This window comes from Microtus pennsylvanicus, chromosome 8 (genome assembly GCF_037038515.1).
Source record: "Microtus pennsylvanicus isolate mMicPen1 chromosome 8, mMicPen1.hap1, whole genome shotgun sequence".
NCBI classification, from domain to species: Eukaryota; Metazoa; Chordata; class Mammalia; order Rodentia; family Cricetidae; genus Microtus; species Microtus pennsylvanicus.
In genome coordinates, this window is record NC_134586.1 from 57739312 (window position 1) to 57765201 (window position 25890).

Here is a 25890-nt window from a genome sequence, read left to right on the forward strand (position 1 = left end):
CCATTTCTATCTAGCCTCTTCTAGGCTAATTCTCACATATTAATTTAGCCCATTTCTAATCATCTGTGTAGCACTGCTAGGTGCGCTTACCGGGAAGATTCTAGCCTACATCCATCCTGGGTTGGAGCTTCATCGCGTGTGCCCCAGAGAGCAGAGCTATTGCATCTCACATCTGCCTGGGAGAGGGGAGCATGGCGTCTCTGAGCTCACTTCCTCTTCCTCCCAGCATTCTGTTCTGTTTACTCCTCCCACCTATGCTTTAACCTATCAGGGCCAAGCAGTTTCTTTATTGCTTAACCAATGAAATCAACAGATTGATATATGACACTCCCACATCAGTCCTGCTTGAGTTCCTGATCTGACTTCCTTCAGTGATGGACTGTGATGTGGAGCTGTAAGCTGAAATACATCTTACCTCCCCAAGTTGCTTTTATCAAGGTGTTTTATCACAGGGATAGAAACCCTAACTAGGGCAAATACCCTCTTCTGACCTCTGTGAGCTTTTCAGGTACCAGAAGCAAATGTGGTAACACATGCATACGTGCAAGCAAAATACTAACATACAATTAAATAAATCTAAAAGAAAAAATTTAATTGCATGTGTACTTGTGTTTGCCTGCCTATCTGAATGTGCACTAAATGTGTGCAGGTACCCTTGGAGGCCAGAAGAGGGCATTGGAACCCCTGGACTTGTGCTGTGGACCACCTGGTGTGGGCAGTGTTAACCAAACCTAGGTCCTCTGCAAGAACAGCAAATGCTCGTAGCCACTGAGCCATCTCTCCAGCCCAGATCTTAATACATTCTTTAATAGTGAAAATGAGAGGATGAAGAAGTCAGACTGTGTCAAAGACTCTGTGCATCGAAGAACAATATGAAATCACTGAAAAGACAATGGGGTTGTTGGGTGGGGAGAAAGCTGGCTAGACAGATAAGAGCATGTGCTGCTCTTGCAGAGGATCAGATTCAATTCTCAGTACCCACATAATAGTTCACAACTGTCTTTAGCTATAGTTCCAGGGGAACCCCACACTCTCTTCCAGCTTCCTCAGGCACTAGGCACACTTGTGGTGCACAGACACACATGCAGGCAAAACACTCATACACATAAAACAGCAAATTTTAAAACATGTAAAGGACTTGGTATTTCTCCAAAAAGACACATCAGCAGCAGGAGGAGGCTGCACACACTATCAATGGCACAGTGAAGCGCAGAGCCCCAGTGAGACTCTTCCCCATGCTTGCCTGGCTAGAGTTAACAAAAGGGAAAATAACAACTGTTGGCAAAGACACGGAGAGACTGAAACCCTCATGTAACAGGGCTGGGAATGTATATGAGAGCTGTGAAAACCTTTCAGCTTTTCAAATCGTGAAAAACAGACTAGCAGATGATCTAATAAGGCAACTTCTATTTTAATGTATTTTCATTTGTATTGCCTTGGTTTTTTAGTGTGTGTGTGTGTGTGTGTGTGTGTGTGTGTGTGTGTATGTCTGTACATCAGAGGATGACTTTTGGGAGTCAGGCCTCTCCTTTCTTCCACCGTGTGGGTTCCAGAGATTGAACTCAGGTTGTCAGGCTTAGTTACCCATTGCACAGTCTTGCCAGCCCAATTTTTGTGGGTTTTGTATTGTGTTGTTTGAGTTCGAGTCTCACACTGAAGCCCAGGCTGGTTTAGAACTTCGCTGTGTAGTCTTAACTGGCTTCCAGCTTTGGCCACCTGAGTGCTGGGATTACAGGTGTCTCACCAGACCCAGCTTTCCAGCCTCCCTGGCCCCTTATGTTGTTTATTTGGAGACAGGGTCTCACTCTGCAGCTCTGGCTGACCTGGAACACACAGAGATCTGCCAGCCTCTGCCTCTGGGGTTCTGGGATTAAAGGTGTGGGCTATCACACTCAGGTTACGAGTGTTTCTTTGATGAGGCCACTTGTATCCTAGCATAGCCTTACCAGTGATGGTGGGAGCACGACGATGGGTTGTATCAGAGTCCAGGCTGGGCCGTGCAGCTTGAGTTAAAGACTCAGCTTCCCAGGGAAGGAAGCAAGGGAAGAAGGCAAGGAGCCTCCTAGGCCAGCCAAGCACTGGATGCTGACTGTTACGGACTGAATGGGCTCAGGAAACACTGTCCTGTCTATTCCACAAGAAGTAATGGGAGCTAATGGCACAGTCTGAACTGGTGTGGGACCAGCTTTTGCCATGATATTTGATCTCTTGCCCTGTGACTCAAGATGGCACTGGCAGATTATGGCCAGCACTTGGAATATCAGCTTGCTAAACAGGAGGCTTGAGTGACTATCTCCTTTGGAGTTGGTATGGGACCAACTGAGGCAAACACATGGTTAATAGAATCAAGGCAGCAGAGACCCTCGGAGGAAAGGCGCATTTCCATCCCATTCCTAAAACAATCTTTAAAGCCCAAACTCAAATCAAAGAGCACAGTATAATAACTTCCTGTGGGCAAATTTATAATTAATCCTGGATTAATTGGCCTTAATGAAGTTGAATTAATTACTGGCTGTTTGTAAAGAACTTTGAACTACCTGAGTACAAAACAGCATTAAAAAGGCGGAAAAGGAGCCGGCACCACATTAATATGAAGAATGAATCCGAGTAATCGCAGCTCTGCAGGCTGCTTCCCGCCAGTGATTTTGTCAGGTCTGTATGCGGCCTGTGCCACCGTCCCAGGTCTAAGGAGGCTACTGCAAAGGGGGCTGCCTTCCCAGCCGGAGTGCCAGAGTGCACCCCCACCAGCCACAGCAACAATCTGACCATGCCAGGCCCAGCAGTGTCTTCCGGGGAGCCGGGGTTGCCCCTCCCCACCGTGAGTCGGGAGAACACATAATGATGAATGCAGTAAAGGAATAAACTCCAAAGTATGTTCAGGGGTGAGGGCAGATATAGCTCACTGGTAGAGCAATGAGGCCCTGGGTTTGATCCTCGGCACCCCCTCCCCCCAAAAACCTCTCATGTTAAAGGATGATACCTGCAAATAATAGACTAGAGAAAGGGAAGGGGCAGCGGGGACAGGAATATCTGAAGTATGCTGTCCAGGGCACCACTCCCTGAAGGAGTGGCAGTTGAATTTGGAGGAGGTGAGGAAGACCGTGAGGAATTCTGGGACAGCATTCCAGGATGGACAGGCCTCGTAGGTCTGAGTACTCCTGCCAATAGAAAGGAGTGGGTGAGGCCCTGAGGAGCAGGGGCAGATGCAGAGGGACTAGAACAGTGACTCCAATAAATTAAGTCCCTGACCAGATGCTGATACACACCTATTCCAAGAGCTATAGAATTAAAACAAAGCTGAGCGGAAGTGTCCTGCCAATCAACTGGAGCCCCGTAGCACCGCTGGGAGTAGAAAGCAGAGCAGCCACTTGGAAGAGAGCCCGGCAGGTTCTTATAAGTAAAATAAACCCACCGTGTGTCTTAGTTACAGTCATCAGTGCTGTGACGAAACACCATGACTGAGCAACTTGGGAAGGAAAGGGTTTATTAGATTTACACTTCCGGATCATTGTTCATCCTTGAAGGGAGTCAGGACAGGAACTCAAACAGGGCAGGAGTTGATTCAGAGGCCATGGAGGGGTGCTGCTTACTGGCATGCTCCTCCTGGATTGTTCAGCCTGCTTTCTTGTAGAATCCAGAACCCCCAGCCCAGGAGTGGCACCACCCACAATGGGCTGGGCCCTCCACAGTCAATCACCGATTAAGAAAGTGCCCTACAGGCTTGCCTGCAGCCTGATCTTTTGGCTGACTCCAGCTTCTCTCAAGTTGACAAAAAAAAAAATTATTCAACACACCATATGACCCAGCATTTCCTCTTCTCAGCATTTACCCTAGTGAAACTTATGTGTCTTGCATGCATGTGCAAGTGTGCGTGTGTGCGCTCAGGTGAGCCCACACACATGCATACACACACACACACACACACACACACACACACTAGTATCTAGGGCAGTTTTGTCACAACTGTCAAAACTGAAAACAGCCCAAGTGTCTTTCAACAGGGGTATGGAAAACAGTGATGCTCTGCCCACACCATGGAAGACCAGAAGTGATAAAAAACCAGCATGCACCATAGTTAAACAATGTGTGGAGTCTCATGTGTGTTACCTGGGGTGAGAAAAGCCTGACTCAAAGAGCCGTCTCCTTTTTGCTGCTACTTAAAGAATTCTCTGAGAAGGTGAAGATCAGAGGGACAGGAAACCAGGAACAGTGGCTGCCAGGAACTAAAGGGGAGGGCAAGTTTGATCATAGGTATTTGTTAGAGGGTTATGGGCCCGTTTGTGTATCTTGATCATGATAACAGGTTCTGGATTCTATGAGTGAATCAGAACGAATGATTTAAGAGTAACGGTTTGACAGTGAAAGTCCAGAGATTGCTAGATTACAGAGGTAACATTAATGGGATTGTTGGGTGGATGTTGGGTATGAAGAGATGTGTAAATTCGGGGAAGATGGGGTTCTTGTCAAAAGCATGGGGAAGAGAGGCTGATAGAGCAAGATGGCGGGTGTGGTTAGGAGTTTCATTTTTGTTTGCTCTGAAATGTCTCACTCTGTAACCCTGGCTATATAGAAATCACTATATTAGACCAGGCTGGCCTCAAACACATGATCTTCCTGCCTCTGCCCCCAGAGTGCTATGATTATAGGCATATATTACAATGCCTGACAGGAATTGACTTTAGCTGTTGGGGTATATGGGGGTAAGGTCTCATGTAGTTCACCAGGCTGGTCTTGAACTCTTTCTGTCACTCTCGTTCAAGTACTGGTCTTATAGGTATGTGCCAAGATGCATGGCTAGGAATTTGATTTTTGACAAACCTACTGGACTGTGACTACCACTGAACTGCAGAGACATCTGGGTGCCACCATGCCTGGTTTATGTGGCCCTAGGGATAGAACCCAGGGTCCCATGCATGCTAGGCAAATACTGTACTAACTGACCTATGTCCCTGGCCCTACACTTCTTTTACGAAAAAGCATATAGGATGATACAATGAAGCCTCCAGATGAGTCATCCAGCTCAACAGTAATCAACCCACAGCCACTACACATTCCTCTTCTTTTAACTTTCTAGTTTGGGTGGCTTTTAATTCTCATAATCTCAAATATACCATAACGGGTGCTAGAGAGATGACTCCATGGTTAAGAGCACTGGCTGCTCTCACAGAGGGTAGTGCTATGGAGCCTGCTATGAGGAACCCATTGTGGCAGGAGCCGGTTCAGTTCCAACCACCCCAATGATGGCTTAAAACTTTCTATAAGTCCAGTTTCAGTAGATATGATGCACTCTTCTGACTTCTGAACGCACTGCAGACATGAGGTGCACTTAACACACATGCAGACACAACACTCATACACATAAAGTAAAAATAATCTATGAGAACTCAAACATAGCATAGTGACTTTTAAAGTACATTTGTTGTCTTCACAGTATTTTTCTAGCATATACAAAGCAGAAACACTCTACTAGAACACATCTTCTTGTAAAGACCTCTTTCCTTGGGGGCAAAGGGAACAGGTTGAGACCTGCAAAGTTCGCAGAGCCACTGTCTTGAAACACCATTCAAAAGCTGATGGTGTCCCAGGGACATCATCCAAGAGAGAGGGGTGCTAAAGGGAGGGGAGGAAGGGGAAACTGCAGTTGGGATGTAATATATGAGAGAATGATAATAATAATAAACAGTGTGGGTGGGAACCCCAGACATCACACTGAACAGATTTTAAGGGGTGGGCACAAAATAACCGATACCGTGTGTTTCCCTCCCGAGGTCCTCTGGTCATCAACGCATAATGAACAAAAATCAAATGCTGGGTTCCTGGAACTGGGCATGGAGGAGGATGGGCACTTTTTGTTTAATGGTTTAGTTTCATATGTGATGATGCAGAGCTCTGGAAATGGAGGGTGGGGTAGTTACACCTCAGTGAGAATGTGAGCAATGCCACCGAGCCATATGTTCTGAGATGGTTTTTTTTTAATATTTATTTATTTATTATACAATATTCTGTCTGTGTGTATGCCTGCATGCCATTAGAGGGCACCAGACCCCATTACAGATGGTTGTGAGCCACCATGTGGTTGCTGGGAATTGATCTCAGGACCTTTGGAAGAGCAGACAATGCTCTTAACCTCTGAGCCATCTCTCCAGCCCATGTTCTGAGATGTTTAAGCTACTAACATGTTAAGTATAAATTACCCAATAAAAAATTATGTTGTTAAAAAAAAAAAGCTCATGGTGACAGTTTGATGGTCTGTGACCCTGGGCTGGCCATGCGTCTAGATCCTACACAGAAGGGACACGTTGCTGATTCTACAACACACATCTTAATGTACTGGGATCCTTTTTTCTGTGCTCCTGGTCTTGGCCTCTGAATAGCCATTTGGAGCCTCCTTCCTTGATATTCTGATGGCCACACCATCATGCTAACAGCACACTTTGAAAGACACCCTTGGGGTTAGTTTAGCAAGTAGCTTCTCCTTCCCAGCCTCACACCTTATACCTGCTGCTCTGTCCCTGATGATCCTGCTGTCAGTCTTTATCAGTCTCCCTTGGTCCCACGCATGGGTGGCCTTCTCACCGTCCCTTTGCCCACTCCAATGTCTCTTCTGTAATGAGCACTGGGGCCCTCAACCACACCATCTGTGGTGGTTTGAATGAGGATGGTGCCCATGGACTTTTAGGTTTGACTCTTTGGTCACTAGGGAGTGACACTATTTGAAAGAAATAGGAAGTCTGGCCTTGTTGTAGGAAGAGTGTCACTGGGGTGGGCTTTGAGGTTTCAAAAGCCCATGCCAAGCCCAGAGTCTGTCTTCCTGCTGCCTGTGAATCTGGATATAGACCTCTCAGCTACTTCTCCAGCACCATATCTGCCTGCATGCCTCCATTCTCCCCACCATGGTGATAATGGACTAAACCTCTGAAACTGTAAGCCAGCCCCAATTGAATGCTTTCTCTTATAAGAGTTGCTTTGGCCATGGTGTCTCTTCACAGCATGAACACTGACTAAGACATGGATGATCTTTCTCATTTACCTCATCTCAGCCATCTATTTGTCTCATTTGCTACTCTGTCTCCAACGTTACAGTGTATGATAGCAGATGTTTGTGTTTGTTAGAAAACAGAAAATGAAGTAACGAAGACTTAAAAGTAAATAAAGATTTAGATTTGGAATTACATTCTTCAGCTTCCTGTATGCTAACAGAATGCCTTGGATGATCAACTTAGGAAGAAGAAAGGTCTGGTTTTGGCTGGGCATGTTGGAGGTTTCATCCATGGTCAGTTGGTCCCATTACTATGGAGCCTTCAATGAGGTAGTACATCGTGGCAGGAGCTTGTGGCAGAGAAAGCTGCTTACCTCCTGCCTGTGGGTGAAATAGAAAGGAGGAAAAAGGGGTTGAGGTCTCCAGGGCACACCTCAAGGACCGCAATTCCTCTGATGAAGTCCCATACCTCAGAGATTCTGTCACCTCCCAACAGTGTCCAAGCTGAGACAAGCCTTTGGCACATGGGTGTTTGGGAAACAGGCCCCAACTGTAGCAAAGATCGCCCAGATTATCCAATTCAACAAGTACAATGTCCAGGAAGTAGGAAATCTTGGTGAGTCCCAACCTTTTACCCCAAACTCTAGGACCAAATACCCTAGAAGTCACAACTTTTCAAACACAAGGGAAGATCCAGAGGGTCACTAGATACCTACCATATGCATGTGGCATGGGGGCAGCTCCTCACATCATCCCTGTGTCTGGATGGAAGCATGGACACTCATAATCAGGTACAGCAAGATGGTGCAGGCTATGGTATGTCTCCAGCTCGACAAGACACTTGCCATTTTCAGAGCATTTTGGAAATACAGACCCAAGGCTGGAGAACTGACTGTTTTAAAGTTCAGATCACCTTTCATTCTTCCTAATACTTATTACAAAACGTTCAAAAGCACAGCGATGTCGTAGACTTTACCGCTATGCACCCACCTGCACTTGTACTTCCCCCATAGCCGCGACAAGGTGCATGAAAAGCGGCTAAGGGAAGGAAGAGTTTGTTTTGATTTATGGGGAGAGGGTGCAAGCATGAGGGCAGGGAAAACATGGTAGCAGGAGGGTGTGGGCTACATTGTTTCACACGCAGGAGGCTGAGAGGGGAAAGTGTCTGCTTCCCTTGCTTTCTGTCATTTAGTCAGGCCATAGAACAGTACAGCCCACAGTTAAACCATCTCAACACCCCCTCCCCCCCGCCACAGACACAAGCAGAGGTGTGTGTCTCTTAGGCGATTCTAGATCCCACACAGTTGACACGATTACCTCATTCACCCATCACCTGAACTTTACCAATCCCATTTTACTCACGTACTTTATCACATACACATCTGCCCGGCCCCTCTGTCTAGGGAAACACTTTACCATGAGCTCAGTCCCAGTCGGTGTTGTTATTTGTGTTGGGCTTTGTTTTGAGATGGAGTTTGACAATCTTGTCCATGTCGGCTTTGAACTCCTGGATTCAAAGACATCCTGTTCCTTAGCTTCCAAGGTCCCTGGCTCACCCAGTGTGACCTAGGCATCTCTGACGCATTTTCAAGCAGGTGACAGAAGTAGCATCCTTCCTCTTCAGTACTCAGGCACACATGTCACTCTTGGAGCTCAAAGGTGCGTTTTAGGGGTTTGGGGGAGGGATGTAGAATTTCCATAAAGTGCACAGATCTGAAGTATATACTAATTGCATTCTCTCTCTCTCTCTCTCTCTCTCTCTCTCTCTCTCTCTCTCTCTCTCTCTCTCTCCCTGTGTGTGTGTGTGTGTGTGTGTGTGTGTGTGTGTGTGTGTGTGTAAAGCTTTATCAAGGCTCAGAATATTGTAATCAGCTCAGAAAATGCTTTCAAGTCTCCTTCTAGTTCATTTCCGGTCCACCCCTACCCGCAGAGACACCCTTAGCACCGTCTAAGCTTTTTCCATCAAAGACGGTTTGCCTCTGGGGCAGTAACTTTGAAATCTTCTCTCAAATTCCATCCTTAAAACTTCCTGCTACCCCGTTTAGCTCTACCCTGTCTCAGGTTGTAACAGTCATGCCTGTGAGCACTGTTCCATTTGGGTAAGCTGTGAACCCACCTCTTATAAATACCTTATTAATACAGTGGCTGTCCCTCTCCCTTCTGCCTGTCCTGCTGCAAGAAGAAACTCTCTCCCTTGAGGCCCAGAGTTGTTCCAAAGTCAACCCATGAGGGGGCAAGATGGCTCAGTGAGTAAGAGCTCTTGCAAAGGACCTGCCTTTGGTGCTAACACCTACATGGTAGCTCACAACCACCCGTAACTTCTGTTCCTGGGAAACCGATGCCTTCTTCTGACCTCTGTGGGCACCACGAATGCACATGATACAGATACACATGCAGGCAAATTAGTCAAACAAATATAATAAACTATAGCTAAGAATATTTTAAATATTCAACACATGAAGTTCACTATTGAGTCTGATGTCAATATTACATTAAAGCTTTAAAATATTAATTTTGTTATTGTTGTTTTTCAGGGTTGGAGACGGAGCCCAGGGTTCTCTGTGTGTACTGGGTGAGCACTCTGCCACTGATGACACCCCTAGCTCTTGTTTCTTTGAGACAAGGTGGATAGATAGCTCAAATTGGCTTCTGCCTCTTGGGTGCGGGGGTTATGGGCATGTGCTATCAGGCTCAGCTCCCTTCATTACAGGTTTAATACAGCTCCTCTGAAATGCCTGGGACGGGATGTATTGAAGATTTCAGGGGTTTTCTTCCCATTTTAGAATGCTTGCATACACACAATATGGTAACTTGGAGGTGGGACCCAAGTCTGGACATGAAAGTCCTTGTTCCACACAGCCCGTGTGTACGGAGCCTAGGGGTACTTTTATGTGCCAGCTTCCGGGTTCTCATGTTTTGACTCTTGCCTGTCACATGAAGTCAGGTGTGGAATTTTCCACTTGCCGCATCATGTCAGTGCTCAGAAAGCTTCAGATTTGGCTGTAGTTTGGATTTATGGAGTAGAGACGCTTGATTCTTACTGTTTGTCAGGATTTTATGTAGGGCAGAGGTGAACAGTGAGCTTACTTGAAGCCAGATCCTGTTCAGGACATTTTGTTAGTTGGAATGTCCTCTAAAACTCTTGTTACCTGCCCGCTAAGCTCCCTCCTAATTATGCCCACTGTTTTATCACTGAGTTTCAAATAAACAGAGTTTGATTTTAAAACAACACTTTTATATTTCAAACAGACTTACTGTTTCCTGTTTGCAAAATGGAGACACAAAATTTAGGGGTCATTTTTCTAAGGGCACTAATTCATATGAGGACCCCACTCCCATGACCCACTTAGTCCAAATGACTTGTCTCCAAATGCCATCACAGGCACGGGGAGTGCCAAAGATCCAGCACACAAACCTGTGGCAAACACAATTCGGTTCACAGCAGGGACTCTAGGATGGAGTCTTGAGCCTAGGAGTCCTTGGAGCCTCTTTCTGCAAATGCATATATGGCCTGGCCCATCACAGAGGCAAACTGGCTGAACTTTAAGCTTGGCCACTATCTGAGTAAAACTGCCACCATCTTCATGAAACCAGCTGTGCTTGCCTCCCAAGAGTCCGTCATGATCAGGCCTGTGGCCTCATGACATATTCCTTCCTAGGAAGGCCTCAAGGAGGGTCACTGGACCTTCACCAGGGTATCTGGCCACTCCTCCAAGCCATGTATATTTAGTTCAGCCCTAATTGCCCGTGGCCTCAGGACCTCAGGGAGGGACTAGATATACAGGCTGGTGTAGACTAGGGGAAAGAGGCTTCATCTGTGAAGCTGAGGGGAAGCCATTGTCCATGATCTGGGAAGACCTTCCAGTGCAGTTGCTCTGAGGTCACCAACACTTCTAACAGTGACCCCTCACCCATATTCACCAGTAAGCCAAGTAAACTCAATCCGAGGATGAGCCAAGGTAGAACTGCCCTTTGGTTTGTCCTTGGAACCTTAGGAAGGTAGATGTCATTCACATCTGCCCACTGTAATGGATTATTAAAAATGCTGCAGGATCCCTGATGGTTGTAGGTTCCCAAGCAGTAGCTGGTCCAGGGTAGGGAGACATGTGGCAACAGGCAAGAGACAGAGACATGGATAGGCACGCCATGCAGAGTGAGGTTGGATATTTTATTCAGTGGGTTATGGAGGGAGAAGGGAGAGGGGTGAAGAGAGAGAGAGAGAAAGAGAGAGAGAGAGAGAGAGAGAGAGAGAGAGAGAGAGAGAGAGAGAGAGAGAAGGGACAGAAGGGGAGAAGGGGGAAGGGGAGAAGTGGAGAGAGGCAGAAGCTGTCTCTTCAAGAGGGAGATAGAAAAGAGGGAACTCAGGCAGGAAGCTGAAGATCAGCCTGTCTCAGCGGAGGGGGGGGAGGGGAGGAGTGAGGGTGGCTTCTCTCTTAAAAGAATTCCCACAAAAAGGAATTTTAGCAACAAAAGCTGAAATATTTGTCAGCATTTCAAAGTCAGGCTTTGTGTTAGACAATATTTCATCATTGTGATGAAATGCTTATACAAGGAACTTAAATTTTAGTTTTAGTTCATGGCTTCAGAGATTTCAGTACACTGTCATTTGGGCTTGAAACCCTGAACCTGTGGTGGCACAGTAGTTTCTCATCATATTTCATGAGCAGGTAACAGTCTGACTGAACTACTTACTTCCTGGTGGACTGAAAGCAGAGAATGGGGAAGGGACCAGGGACTACTAGATATAGCCTTCAAAGATACAACCATCAAAGGCGCTCTCCCGGTAACCTACTTCCTTCAGCTAAGCTTCATCTTACAAAAAAGCCCACCGTCTGGGGCATGAACATCCAACAAACAAGCCTGTGAGATTGTGGTGGTTTGAAAGAAAATGGCCCCACAGGGTAAGGTGCTATTGGGAGTGTGGCTTTGTTGGAGTAGGTGTGACCTTGTGGGAGGAAGTGTGTCACTGTGAAGTCAAGCTTGAGATTCCATACAAGCTCAAGCCATACCCAGTGGTTCAGACTACTTCCTATTGCCTATGTATCAAGATGAAGGACTCTGAGCTCCAGCATCATGGTGGTAATGGACTACACCTCTGAAAATAGAAGCCACCCCCAATTAAATGTTTTTCCTTTAGAAGAGTTGTTATGGTCACAGTGTTTCTTCACAGCAATAAACTTTAACAAAAACAGAGGACAATTCACTTTCAAATGCCAAACCCTCATACCCTAGAAAAATGGAAGGATGAGAAAGCAGGGCCAGCATCCTCTTGGTGTCAGTAGCTGAAACCAAGAGCCCCTTCCTCTTCACGTAGGAGTAGCTAGTAGCAGTGTTGTTCAGATCTGGAGTCCTCATCTCTCTCCCTTGTGAAGCCCCAGGTACCTTCTTTTCTTTGTCTTTGCCAGAGCAACCACTTAGGTTTGTGACCTCTTTCATGGTTCTAGGCACCTTTCAAAAAACCTGAAAGGAGTTGCGCTGACAGAACATTCACCACACATTTTAAACGAAATTTTAAATTGCAGCCTGCCATGGAAGCCTAGACTCCAAGGTGAGTTTTTTTCCTCTGAGTCAGTGAGGTCCTCTCCCATGTTTTCACAGTGCTTCTAGGTTTCCAAAGGGAACTTCTCAAGCTGCACTGGAATTCTAGTGGCAGAGCTTGACGGGGTCTTACCTGAGCCTTACCAGGGTGCTCACCTCCCCATCTCTATTCTTTCCAGATAATCCAGCTTAGGCACACTCCTGCTTTCACAGCAAATACGTCGGTCACCACATCCCAGTGCTATGTATACAGTCTGCACTTAATAAAGGCTGGCAGAAATGGATGATGAACGAAGGAACGTATTTGGAGGGATGGATTGGAGGATAGAAGGAGGCATGGATGGAATGATGGAAGGAAGAAAGGATGGATGGATAGACGACGGATGGGTGGGTGAGTGGATGAATAGAAGGGTGAATACATGGAAGGAGGAATCTCCACTCTCAGGCTGGCGACACTTCGTTGGGGGAGCCTGGTGACAGCAACCCTAGGTAGGCAGTTAGGCTCTAGTCCCACCTTGCTTGTACCCGACATTCTCTGGGCCCCGAGGTAGCGCTGTGGTTGCCCGAGGGCGGAAGCTTCCGTGCCGGAACCGGCGCGCTCGGCGCGAGTTGCGGGGGGGTGCGGCTTAGCGGCGGACCGCCTAGCCGGCGCTCAAGCGGCGACGTGCGAGGCGGCGGCGGCATGGCGGGCCGGCGGGTGAATGTGAATGTGGGCGTGCTGGGCCACATAGACAGCGGCAAGACAGCGCTGGCGCGCGCGCTGAGCACCACAGCCTCCACTGCCGCCTTCGACAAGCAGCCGCAGAGCCGCGAGCGTGGCATAACGCTCGACCTGGGCTTCTCCTGTTTCGTCGTGCCGTTGCCGGGAGCTGAACCCGGGACCGACGACACGCAGCTGCAGGTCACACTGGTCGACTGCCCCGGGCACGCCTCCCTCATTCGGACCATCATTGGCGGTGAGCGCGGGCCGGGGCGGGAGCCGGGCTCGGGGTCCGAGCTCGCGGGAAGGGACTGGCCTGACTGCCTAGGCCTGGCCGCCCGCCCGGGAGGCTTGGGGGCTCGAACTCACAGCCCACAGACGCGAACGCCGTTCCCGCCTTCACTGCCGTGCAGCGAGATGCTTTCCTAGAAAAACAATCAAGGAAACAAACCCTGCAAAAAGTGTGTACGCAAGTTTCAAAAAAAGTCACCATTCACCTAACGTTTGGTCTCTCCATTCTCTGTCCCTGACATTGTTCCCAGCGTCCTATGTATGCATGGTTTCAGGAAAAGTACACAGAAAAGCCGGCAAATCGCGGATTTGAAAAGATCCCGGCTTTTCTTCTCCTGTTGTAGTACTTCGGGGAGGGACCAGAGAGCGCAAACCTAGTGCCCAGATCATAAGAGGCAAGTGCCCTGTCCCTGGGCTCTTTCTCGAGACCTCATCTCTCTCTTTTTATATACAAATCAGCACTGTCTGGAGACTGCTCCGTATCGAAACATAAAGTTCCATCACTCAGTTTTAAAACTCACACAAAGTTCCATTGTGTACACTTACACCAGCATTTTCTTGATAGACTTTTGTGGTTTTTCGAGGGCTGGCTAGCCATGCAGTAGTGACTATTCTATCAGAAGGCTTTGGGGCGTGCCCTAGTGTAGCAGAGTAAGTTGGGTCTGAACGGTCTAAGGCAAAGGGCCTGTGTGTTTTCCGTCATGAAGAATATTGCTAAAATCTACCCCTAGGATTTGTACCGCTTAACTAGTCTTTAAATACAGTCTACTTAGGAATAGGGCTTTATACAAAACCTCTCCTCACTACCCCTCTTTGCTCAACTCTGGATCCTTTCCATTTGTGCACATGAAACTATTCTTATGCCTTTTAAAATTCCTTTTGCACACTTGTTTAACTATACTTAGGTCTAGAGACAGGACCCCATAACCTGTTTTCATAAGTACCCAACACAAATACACACACACACACACACACACACATACATATATATATGGCTGAGGCTACCTGCTGTAACCCCAGTGACCCATTTCCTGCCTGCCCCCTTGCCCTTGGGTTTCTTTCCAGCAGTTTTCTCTAAGCATATGCCTGGATATATACGGGGCAGATGGTTCATTAGTCCCTGGGCATTCCAGGTCCCAGTTGTGGTAATTGGTTAAGTGCTTTGATCTTTGTGGCATCCTTTTCTCTGTGCTGCAGGCAGTCTGAGATCGGTTCCCTGTTTCACTCAAGTGGAAAAGGAGGCTTACCTGTCCAGGGTCACTCTCTTACACTGTCTGTTCAACCCATAATCCACTCATTAAAGACCACACAGTAAAGAAGCAAACAAAACTAACATCTCCAGCTCTATTCTGACTGGTCATATTAAAACGTTTTAGAAAATGTCCTCCAAACTAGTGTAAGTTGGAGGTGGAGCACACGGGGTAAAGACTAGAAGGTGGGTTGGCCCATGTCTCAGTGGTGGAGTGCCTGCCTAATGTGGAGGAATCTCTCGGTTCTATCCTCAGTGTTACCAACAAAAAAGGAAAGAACAATTAAGTCTTTTCTGGTAAATACAAAATCTGCCTTGTAATAACTTCATGATTTTTCATCTTTATGATGGTGTACAAATGGTACAAGTTCAATAAAATTTTGACCTTTCCTAGTTTGTGACTTGGTTGGTGGTCAGGACACTGAACAAAGCAACAAACTCCAGTTCCTAGTCAGCCTTAAGGTCCAGAGGGCAAACCACTGCTTACCACACACTGGCTGCTAAGGTGGCAGGCCAGAGTGTCTGTGCAGTGCATTTCTTAACTTACTATGCTTTTAACATACTGGAACTGTATTGGATGTAGCTTGGTTGTAAGGGGAGAAACATCTGAAATATAGGCCAGGCAAAAGGTCAGGCATTCTTTTGGAGGTGTGCAGAACTGGATTTGCTGCTTTTTTCCTTCCTAGACGTGTGGCCTTTGAACCTAGTTCTGGATCTTGCATCACTACTGGATAATGCTAACCATGCAGTTATTTTCTGACATGGCTCTTTTCAAATACTTACGCTTCTTGGACAAACTTTGCAGGAAGCATGTTTATCACGTAGCCACTAATGAAGTTGGGACTTAGGAATGCAGATAGTAAGCTGGACTGTCAAGGCCTGCCTATCTCCCAGGCTGGGACCTTTCCTTGACACCAGTTTCCTCAATTCCTGCCCACCCCTTCCAATATGTACATTCACATAGAGCCTCTTTGGTGACAAAACAGTTTCAGTATTAGCCCAGTATATATGATTAAATGGCTACCGTTTCAGTATTAGCCCAGTATATACGATCATATGGCTACCGTTTCAGTATTAGCCCAGTATATACGATCATATGGCTACCGTTTCAGTATTAGCCCAGTATATACGATCATATGGCTACCGTTTCAGTATTAGCCCAGTATATATGATCATATGGCTACCGTTTCAGTATTAGCCCAGTATATATGATCAAATGGCTACCGTTTCAGTATTATTCCAGTATATATGATCAAATGGCTACCGTTTCAGTATTATTCCAGTATATATGATCAAATGGCTACCGTTTCAGTATTAGCCCAGTATATATGATCAAATGGCTACCGTTTCAGTATTAGCCCAGTATATACGATCAAATGGCTACCGTTTCAGTATTAGCCCAGTATATACGATCATATGGCTACCGTTTCAGTATTAGCCCAGTATATACGATCATATGGCTACCGTTTCAGTATTAGCCCAGTATATATGATCAAATGGCTACCGTTTCAGTATTATTCTAGTATATATTATAAAATGGCTACCATTTCAGTATTATTCCAGTATATACGATCAAATGGCTACCATTTCAGTATGAGCCCAGTATACGTGATCAAATGGCTACTGTTTCAGTATTAGCCCAGTATATACGATCAAATGGCTACCGTCTGAGTGCTTAGTGTTCTGATTGAGACTATATAACCATACAAGGGAATTTGTTCTCTTTCTTGGCTGCTGTTGTTTGTCCTTTTGTTTGTTTTGTTTTTGAGACTGGTTTTCTCGTAGGTGGAGACTGCTTATTCCCCGGCTGCCCAGACCCGAAATAATGACATAGAAACTATATTGATTGCAGTACTATTTGGCTAATAGCTTAAGCATATTTCTAGCTAGCTCTTACATCTTAAATTAACCCATTTCTATTATTTTATACTTTACCATGAGGGTCATGGCTTACCGGCAAGGTTCCCACTTGTGGCTCTCGTCTTTCTCCTCTGGCGGCTGCCTACCTCTGGTGGCTGCCTACCTCTGGCGGCTGCCTACCTCTGGTGGCTGCCTACCTCTGGTGGCTGCCTACCTCTGGTGGCTGCCTACCTCTGGTGGCTGCCTACCTCTGGCGGCTGCCTACCTCTGGCGGCTACCTACATGGCTTCTCTCTGACTCCACTTGCTCTCTCCTCTTTCTGCTTGGCATTCCTGCCTTGCCCTATTCTGTGCTGTTATAGGCCCAAAGCAGCTTTATTCATTAACCAATAGTATTCACAGCATACAGAGGGGAATTCTACATTAGTTTCCTTATATAACCTTGACTGCCCTGGAATTAGCTTTGTAACCTTGAATTCACAGAGTGAATTCCCAAGTGATGCTATTAAAAGTGTGTGCCACCATTGCCTGTCTTGTTATTGCTCTTCTTGCTCATATCTTGAGAAAACTACTTTCTGGTGTTAAAATGTGGCCTGACCTCACTGGAATGGTGAGACCATTATTCCTTAGGGAGATTAGATACCTACCTTCCTTTTTGGGAACCTGGAAGATGGAGGTTTTTCTGTTGAAGGGAAGTATGCTCCTGTTTGGAGTGCCTGTTCTGGCCCATCCCTGTGGCCAGGAGGACCTTGTAGCTGGGCAGTATCCTGTGGACTAGAGACATCACATTGGTTTTTAGTTGAGGAAGCAAGCCTGCCAGGTAAAGTGTACAGGGCTGCTGCTGGAAGCCATCTCTCAGCTGTTCTTAGGGCCCATCTATCAGTCTGCCCTTGCCTTCCTGAACTAGCTACAGACAAGATCCTGGCAATGCCTTTGGAATTCCACCATTTGGACACTGCTGTCTGAACAGTGGTTGGGGTTATTCACTGTCCCTGTTTTCAGGGGTTCATCAGGTCATATCAGCCCTTGCTTCTAGCTTCTCAGTCCTTTTTTGTTTGGTTTGGTTATTGGTATAGAGTCTTTCTAGCCCTAACTGTTCTGGAAATCACTAAGTAGACTAGGCTAGTCTAGAACTCACAGAGATCCACCTGGCTACCTCCCAGGTGCTGGGATTATAGGTATGCACCACCATACCTGACTCTCCAGTTATATTATTGTATTTGGACTAATTCACCCTCCTTGTTCCAGGCTCAGTATCCAGGCCCTGTCTTCCTTGGAGCCTCCTCAGTGACTACTTTCCTATGTTTCTGGCCTTCAGTCATGCTGCTGACTTTTCTACTACTTAAGTAGGTCAGCAGTTGCTTTCCCCAAGGTCTTTGCACCTGCTACTGCTTCTGTGGTATGTCAGACTCCTTGTTGCTTGTCCCAGTTCAAATGTCACTTCATTTGTGAGTGCCCCCAACCTACCTCTCTATGGCGTGTCCCTAACCCTTACCCCTCATACTTTCCCATTTCCTGATGCCCCTTGTATGTTGTGTCACTTGTCATTTGCTAGAATTGGGGCTCTGAGAGCAGAGTGGGATCTGACTCGCCAGCAGTCTGTGCTGCCTGGGCTGGCATCTAGTAGGTTCTTACAGAATTCTGAGGGATGGAGAGCTGTGTTTCACCTGCTGGCCTAGCTGGTTGTGAGTTAGTGGGCAGAGTTAGGACGGGTCTGACCTCTTTAAGTGCATCCTGGTGTCCAAGAGATGACAAGAAAGCCGACAAAGGCACACTGCCATGCCTCAAGGGATCTCTGAAGTTCTATGCAGAGGACAGAAGCTAGAGTACTCACTAAGCTGGGCCTGCGGTGCACCTGCCTACCTACTCAGTCTGCTGAGGCAAGAGGATTACTTGGATCAGGAATTTGAGTCCAGCCTGGGTAACATAGTGATTCTCTGTTAAAAAAAAAAAAAGACACTTCCCACCTCTTGTTGAGGGACAGGGTATGGAAAGAAAAGCTTTCCTAGGGCAAGGAACAACTTGATGAGGCAGCTTTGTCAGTTAAGGTCAGAGGTAACTGGTAGCATGGGGTGCAGCAGGATGTCATGGGATATGACGGTGTGTTCATTACAGTGGAAGGTCTGAGCAGAGTTAGATCCTAGAGGGGAGCCCTTGGGATGGTTTCTCCTAAGGGCCTGGAGTACTTTGGAAGGCCATTGCTGTGTAGATATATGATGTGGCCAGCTGAGCTGTGGGTATGAAGTTGCAGGCAGGGACGTTGTGCACAGAGGTGTGGTCTTCTAGTTCTCTCCTCCTGGGATCCTTGGATGACTATGCCAAAAGTTCTCAACCTCTAGATTGCAACCCCATTGGGGGAGGTTGAACAACCCTTTCATAAGAGTCGCCTGAGACCATTGGAAAACACAGATATTTACATTATGATTTATAACAGTAGCAAAATTACAGTTAGGAAGTAGCAACGAAAATTTTTTTATGGTTGAGGGTACCACAACATGAGCTGTATTAAAGGGTCACAGTGTTAGGAAGGTTGAGAGCCATTGGACTGTGAGTGGTTTGCAGAGTGGTTCAGACCCTTTGTGGAATATATACTCCCCTGGAGGAGACAATCACAGCTGATCTTCAAATGATGGTCTCTTAAGTTAAAGCCCATTCTCGGATTCCGTTGTTCTCCTAGATGAACTCTCTAGAAACAAGAATCCTTTCTTCATGAAAACTGATTTCATCTTCCTTGTGGCTGAGCTGAAACACCTGGTGGTACTTGGGGCTGGAGGTGACAAATGCATGTGTTAGTTATCTGGTGCTGTCCTGGTTGGTACATCTGCCCGTTTTGTTAATATTATCTTAACCCTCACAGTTTCCCTGGGGAGTAAAGGTGAAATTCACTTTTTACAGTTGAAGAAAACTCTACCTCAGAGAGAGCAGGGACACAGTTACTGTTAGCCAGGTTTGAACTTAGCCCATGTGCCTCTACAGCCATTGTCTGGCTTTCCTAGAGTAAATGAAAAGTGTGCTGTCCACTGCACTCCCTCCCCTCGTGGTAGTGCTTTAGGGCAATATTTTTCTCAAATCCATTTTCAAGTATAAATCTTTCAGGGTTAGAACTTCAAAAAGATTAAACAATGTATGTTTTAAAGACTTGGGTTGGGGTGAGAGACTTAAGGCTCATCTTCAATCTAACTCCAGTAGGAAAGAGGAAGGCTGAAAAATGCTGGTATCTTGGCCTGGCAATTTATAGTCTTCTGGTGGCTGTGAGGATTAACAGTGTATTGTCTCTGAGTCTTTTGTTCTAGTTGTTAATGAACAGCCACCACTGACTTGTCTCGAAGCCCTCCCATCCCATACCCACTATGTGATGCAAGTCCCACATGGCCAGGGCCGTCTCTGGACCACTCCCTGATGGGAATGAACCAGAGTTTGTTCATCTGACCTAGTCACTGTACTTGGGAGCTTAGGGCGATTTTGGTTTGTTACTCTGGAGACAACTTTCTTTGCAAAGCTTAAGCTATGTGTCATCATTTGGTTTTCTGATTTCCTGTACTCTTGGTGCTCAATGGGTAAAAGCTTTCTGCCTGTGATCTGCTTTTCCAGGCCCATCCCTTTAAATCCCTCTGTATTCTGTCTGAGACCCTTCCTTTGGACTCAAAAATGTAACAGGGTTTATGTATGAAGAGAATGTATGTCATCAACCACATTTCTCATGTAGTCCATACTGGCCTTTCCTTTTAGGCATGCATACCTAGGGCCAGACTGCTGTTTGGTAAGCAGAGGGGGCTTGGACCTAGGCCTTGGCAACCAGGGAACACAGGAGTGCTATTCTAATGTAAACAAATATGAAAAATGCTTTTTGTTTTCTTTGCTTTTGGTCTTTCTGTAAGAATCTGTATAGGAATATGTGTTGTTAAAGTGTGGTACTTATATGCCTATTCTACAACATTGAGGCTTAGTTAGGTGTAGAAGGAGAAGTGCTTCCTTCAACTCAGAGGCTTTGACATCAGGTATCTGCTGGGCCATGATTCCCTGTTCTCTGTGCCTATATCTGTTATTTTCAGTGCACACACACACCCTGGAAGATTCTGCCGTCTGGTACAGCTTTTGTACTCTCCTCTATTAGGTGATGCTGGGCCAACGTGAATTCCTTGCTTTCCTTTGCTTCAAAGGCTCTTTGGTCAGTAGGAAGTGCTCCCCGCTGCAGTGCGCTGCTATAGAAATACAAGTGCTTCTGCTGTGCCTGGCGCCTTATCGCTCCCTGACCCCACTTGATCTCCTTCCAAGCTGCAGTGCCTTAGCTGTCTCCAGGAGACTCAAGTTGAGCTGCTCTGTGCCACTTTCTCTTGGAGCTGGACAGCGGGTGACTTTGCTTTGGTTGGGGTGACAGTGTGGGAGCGGCACAACATCAGACACAGTCTTGAGTTTAAATTAATGCAGAATATTTGAGCAGGAACCAACAGGAAAGAAAAATGGAAGCAGGTAGTCATATTTCATTCCGTTGGGGTACATTTTTCTTCTCATGGGGCTTGCCCTTGAGAACAAAACATATCAAATGTTAAATCAAAGAATATTTTTGTAGTCATGCTAGGAATAGAAAATAATGCAAAGACTTTGCCTTCTTGAGGCAAATATTTCACTGGAAGGTTATAATCAAAGTCAGAAGGAAATTGTAGCCACAGCTTTGGTAAAGCTGTGATCACTTAAAATTAATTGCTTTTAAGCTTTTCGTTGAACGTCTCCTGTCTGCATCCACATGTCTCTGAATTTTCTTTCAGAACCACTTCATTCAGGTTGGGGTAAGATTTGTGCAGGCATCTCAGAAGATATAACCTATTAATGAAGCCCCAGGACCTGGCCCTCCTTGGTGATTCTTTTGTTCAGTGGAATGTCAGCCAGGCTGGGGCTGAACCTTTCATGATTATCTGTTCCCTTCTCAATAAGGGCTTTGGTAGCATGTAGAAGGTGATGCTGTCCATAGCTCTAGCCTTCAGCAACCTTAGAGCCCTGGTTCCAGGAGGGTGGCATTTCTGAGGCAGCATCCGTTGGGCTAGGAGCCAGTCTGAAATGAGCACTGTTTTGTTCTCTGCTGTTGGGAGCACTATGGGATAGGGACGATGCCTGTGTTTTCTGTAGCTCTCTGGCCTGCCGCACAGAAAGTACATGATAATTTTTAAAAGTAGTTTAGTTCCGATAGCATGCAGTTCATCATGCTCAGTGGTTTTCCATGTGCTTATGGTATCTGTCCTCCACAAAGAAGCGCTGTGTTTGCTCACAATCAGTTCTGCAGACCTGGGCAGCTGCTGCCTCCTTCACAGTTCTGTAGATTTGCCTTTTCTAGAATTTGGCAGAAATGGAATTATTTTGTGCCTGGCTTGTGGTTGGGATATGCTTTGTAGTTATTCTGAAAAAAGGGTCTCACTGGGTAGCCCACGCTGACCTTGACCTTGCGCTGACCTTGACCTTGCGCTGTTCCTGCTTCTGGCATTCCCAGTGTAAGTGGCATTCCCAGTGTATTATGGCATTCCCAGTGTAGAGCATGCCTTTTCCAGTTAATCCATAATGTAGCATGTAACTCTACTTCATATCTTAAAAAATGAAATCTGCTTTTAATTGTGATAAAATAGATATAATACTTGTTATCTTACTAAGCCATACAGGTTGCTTCCTTCTGTGCATTGCCTAGCCTATATAGAGACCCCTGTCCTAGGGACTTCTGGGTAAGAGAGGGTCAGATGGTGGTATCTTGGTGGCTTTTGTTTTTGTTTTGTTTTGTTTGTTTGTTTGTTTGTTTTAAGACAAGTTCTCACTATGTAGCTTTGGCTGTCCTGGAACTCACTACACACACCAGACTGGCCTTGAACTCACAGAGATTTGCCTGCCTTTGCCTCGAGTGCTAGGTGTGTGCCATTATGCCCAGCTGTCTTGGTGTTTTTTATCCATTCACTTTGGTTCTACATGCACCTACTGCTGTTTGGATATGAAGCCAGATATAAGCCATGCATGTCTTCAAGGGTCTTGTAGTCAAGAGAGGCAGGAGGCATTGGGTTAGGCAGATAAAATGCAGGGTTGTAAGAGTCTTGATCAGGAGAACCAGTGTGATGTGATGTGTGAATGTGTTGTGGCCCAAGCAGAAAGGACAACCCCCTGATGGGTACACAAGGCCAGGCCTAAACAGATGACCTGGAAATTTCTAGGCAGAAAGACCACAGAGAATAACCTCAGCAAAGTTCTGGGCTGTGAGAACAAGCTGGTCTGCTGGGGAAAGTATGAGGTGGTGAGGCACTACCCCAGTCCAGAGAGGATGATTGAGAGCTTACTGGTGAAGAAGATGGAGGACATTTCTTTCACCTAGACGATCTAGCATGCAGACAGACAAGGCAGGACCAGGGCATGGAGCTCGTGAAAGAGGAAGCCAGTAACAGGCTCAGTGGCTAGTGACTGGCTGGGATAGAACTCAGAAACTGGCTCCTTTGTGGGATGGAGTGTGTTTTAATCAGGGGTTCTTATTATAATGCTTTCCACAAGCTCCTGTGGATTCTGGAGAAGAGTCCAGGACAAGTGGCTTTAGGGGTAGGCCTTCTACATGTGACCCTTCAACAGCAAGCAAGCATGCAGGCAAGCAGATGGGTGGCCTCAGGAAGAACATAGAGTTCTGGGGTGCTGGTATGGAGTGCCAAGCAAGGCTGAGGAGCTTCTGCCTCCCAGGAGAGGATAAGTATAGGTTTAGAGGACATACACTGCCTTGTAGACACCATTTGAGACCCCCGACACCTACTGTATTCTAAAGCCTGTCTCAGGCCTGGTTCCAGCCATGCCTTTGCCAAGGATTGCAGTCATGCCTCAGTCCATGTCGATATCAGAAAAAGACTATAGCTCCTGAAGAGTAGTTTATATGTATAACAAGTCGGATGGTCACAGACACAGGTTCTATTACCATCCTCCCCTGCACTGCTCACCACTCTTCTCTGAACTATTTGAGTTTTGCTTCTTGTTAATTGGGTCTTTCATTTTCTTGTGCTGTGCAGGTGGGGCCCCTGCTGCTTTGAAGTGTCCTCACTGGGTAGGAGGGAAGACTTAGCTGATGTGGATGCTCCTCTTGGCAAGAGAAAAAACAACTTAGCTGTTGAGAGAGTTGACTTTCCCTCTTTCTCTGTCACTGTATTGTGATGTTTCTCTTGTCGTGGAGCCTTCAGGAAGACTAAAATGATTTCCTTTGTCTCTAACCTACTTCCTGAAGATATTTATTTGGTGGCACGCACAGGTGCTACCTAAAGATAAACTTGATGTTTTCTTTTAAAAACAGTGCTGGAAATGCACTAATGTTGCTCTGCTTGGTTGAAGGACCTGCTGGGCATGGCCTTTTCCAGTAGGTTTAAAGCCTAGGGTAAGTCAATGGCTGCTGCCCTTGGCCATCTGACCTTGACACTAGAGCTCAAACTGCTCATCTGCATTGTATTGTGACATCTGAAGACAGCTACTCCACTCTGGTTATTTCCAGATGAATCATCTTCCTCACTTGGCACGGCACCAGAGAGCCAGTATGTGTGTACTTAGGTATTTCCTATTCTAGAAATGATGACTTAGGGCAAGCTTAGGGATGATCTGCAGAGCTTAGCTCTAGAAGAGGAGACAGACCTAAGAAAGAAGGCTCTAATTCTTTAACACTTCAGCCTGACACCTAGAGACTAGAAAACCACAAACTGGCCAAGATTGGCATCCAGTAGACACTCTATTGCTAGTGCCCCTTTACTGCATAGCCTAACGGTCCTCTGAAGGACCGCCACATTTCCAACAGAACTTCCCAGTGAATATTGTTCAGAGTTTACTGGTGAAGATGATGGGGGACATTTTAGCTTGAGGATCCAGAGTACATAGACAGACAAGGCAGAAGCAGAACATGGAATTCACAGAAAGGAAGCTAGTAACAGGCTCAGATAGTAATGTTCTGATTGTGTAGTGTGACTGTGAGTGTTGGGTAGCCATTAGAGCCTTTGTATCAAGGCATGGAAATACAAATTGTACCTCAGTGCAGCGCTGCATGGACCGAGAGATATGGCTAGTTCTGCATCCCTACTGAAGATCAGGGTTGGTGCTATCCACTGCGTGTGGTTTGTTGCCAGGGGCTGTTATCTTTCTGGGAGGGAGCTTGGGGCTCCTTTCCTTCCTTGAATTCCAGACTTGCTCTCTACTCGTTTTGTACACCTACCAGTCCCCCCTCATCCTGCTTATCTTCCTAGTGCCCCTTCAAAGTATGGCCTATGAAATGACCCTTGGGCTTTCCTCCTCTTCATCCTCACAGGAGCCACTTGGTGGCCTTGTACCTTCAGTAGTTCCATCAGTGTGACTGCTGCTTTGGGCCAGGCTTAGCTCCTGACAGAGTGAACTCAATCTCCCAGTCTGCAACCAGAAATTCTTCCTAGTTACTTTCAATACCTCTCTGCGTAAGCCTTCAGGTGCTCTCTGTTGGCAGAAAGCCCAAACTCCTCATCATGACTGATGTGGTCCTTCCTGATAGATTTTGGGTTTTCTCCCTCTGGGACTGCGTGGCACTGCTTGGATACTTCTACACAGACAGAACGTGCTCTCTCATACGGTGCCTTCTGATAACAAGCGTTTTTCTGGGGAGCCTGATCTCAGGCTACACTAGGTAGCTTCACTGATGGCTTGTAGAACCCTGTGCATACTCTTAGGAGCTTATTCCTTCGATCTTACTCATTTTGTATTTACTGGGTAAACTCTTTGTGGGCTGGGGCCTGTTGTTATTTAATTTGGCCTCTAAGGGTATGATAGGATGGGACCTGGCCCCATCTGAATAATTGGCACATATGTGTAAGCACTCAGGAGTTACTGGATGGATGGGTGGGTGGATGGATGAATGGATGGGTGGATGGATGGGTGGATGAAGAGGAGATCATTCCTACTGCCTGCACCAAGCAGCCTTATTCCTGTGGTGCTTTAAGGGACTGACCAGAGTTCAACAGTGGAGGAAGCCTGCCTTGAGGTTAGACAAGTTAATCTCTCAATGGAAATTCAATCCTCACTTTTCATTTTCAGGCCACTTTGCGTAGCAAAGTAGTTTAACTCATAGCAGATTTCTGCTATGCTGATGGTTAATTTCACGGCCCACAGAGGGTCAGCACACTAATGCCGAGAACACGACGACCTCGGTGTGGCTCGCCGCACACGGTGAGGGCCCAGCAGCCCTGTTTTTGTAGAGTAGCAGTATTCAAACATCCTTCGGCAGGCCGATTTTGAGTTAACAGGGGTGACCCTTTCAAGAACA

General features: G+C 46.5%; 1 protein-coding gene across 4 annotated transcripts in view; it reads left to right on the plus strand.

The window, feature by feature from the left end:
• Nucleotides 1-13164: 13164 nt before the first annotated feature.
• The window catches only part of Eefsec (eukaryotic elongation factor, selenocysteine-tRNA specific), a 211362-nt gene continuing 198636 nt past the window's right edge, over nucleotides 13165-25890 (plus strand). For 3 of the 4 annotated variants that reach the window (XM_075983548.1, XM_075983551.1, XM_075983549.1), the window contains exon 1: nucleotides 13165-13473. In XM_075983548.1, coding sequence (XP_075839663.1) covers nucleotides 13200-13473 — 274 coding nt within the window. In that variant the 5' untranslated portion in view covers nucleotides 13165-13199. The remainder of the gene's footprint in view (nucleotides 13474-25890) is intronic. The other variant, XM_075983550.1, reaches the window with a different exon arrangement.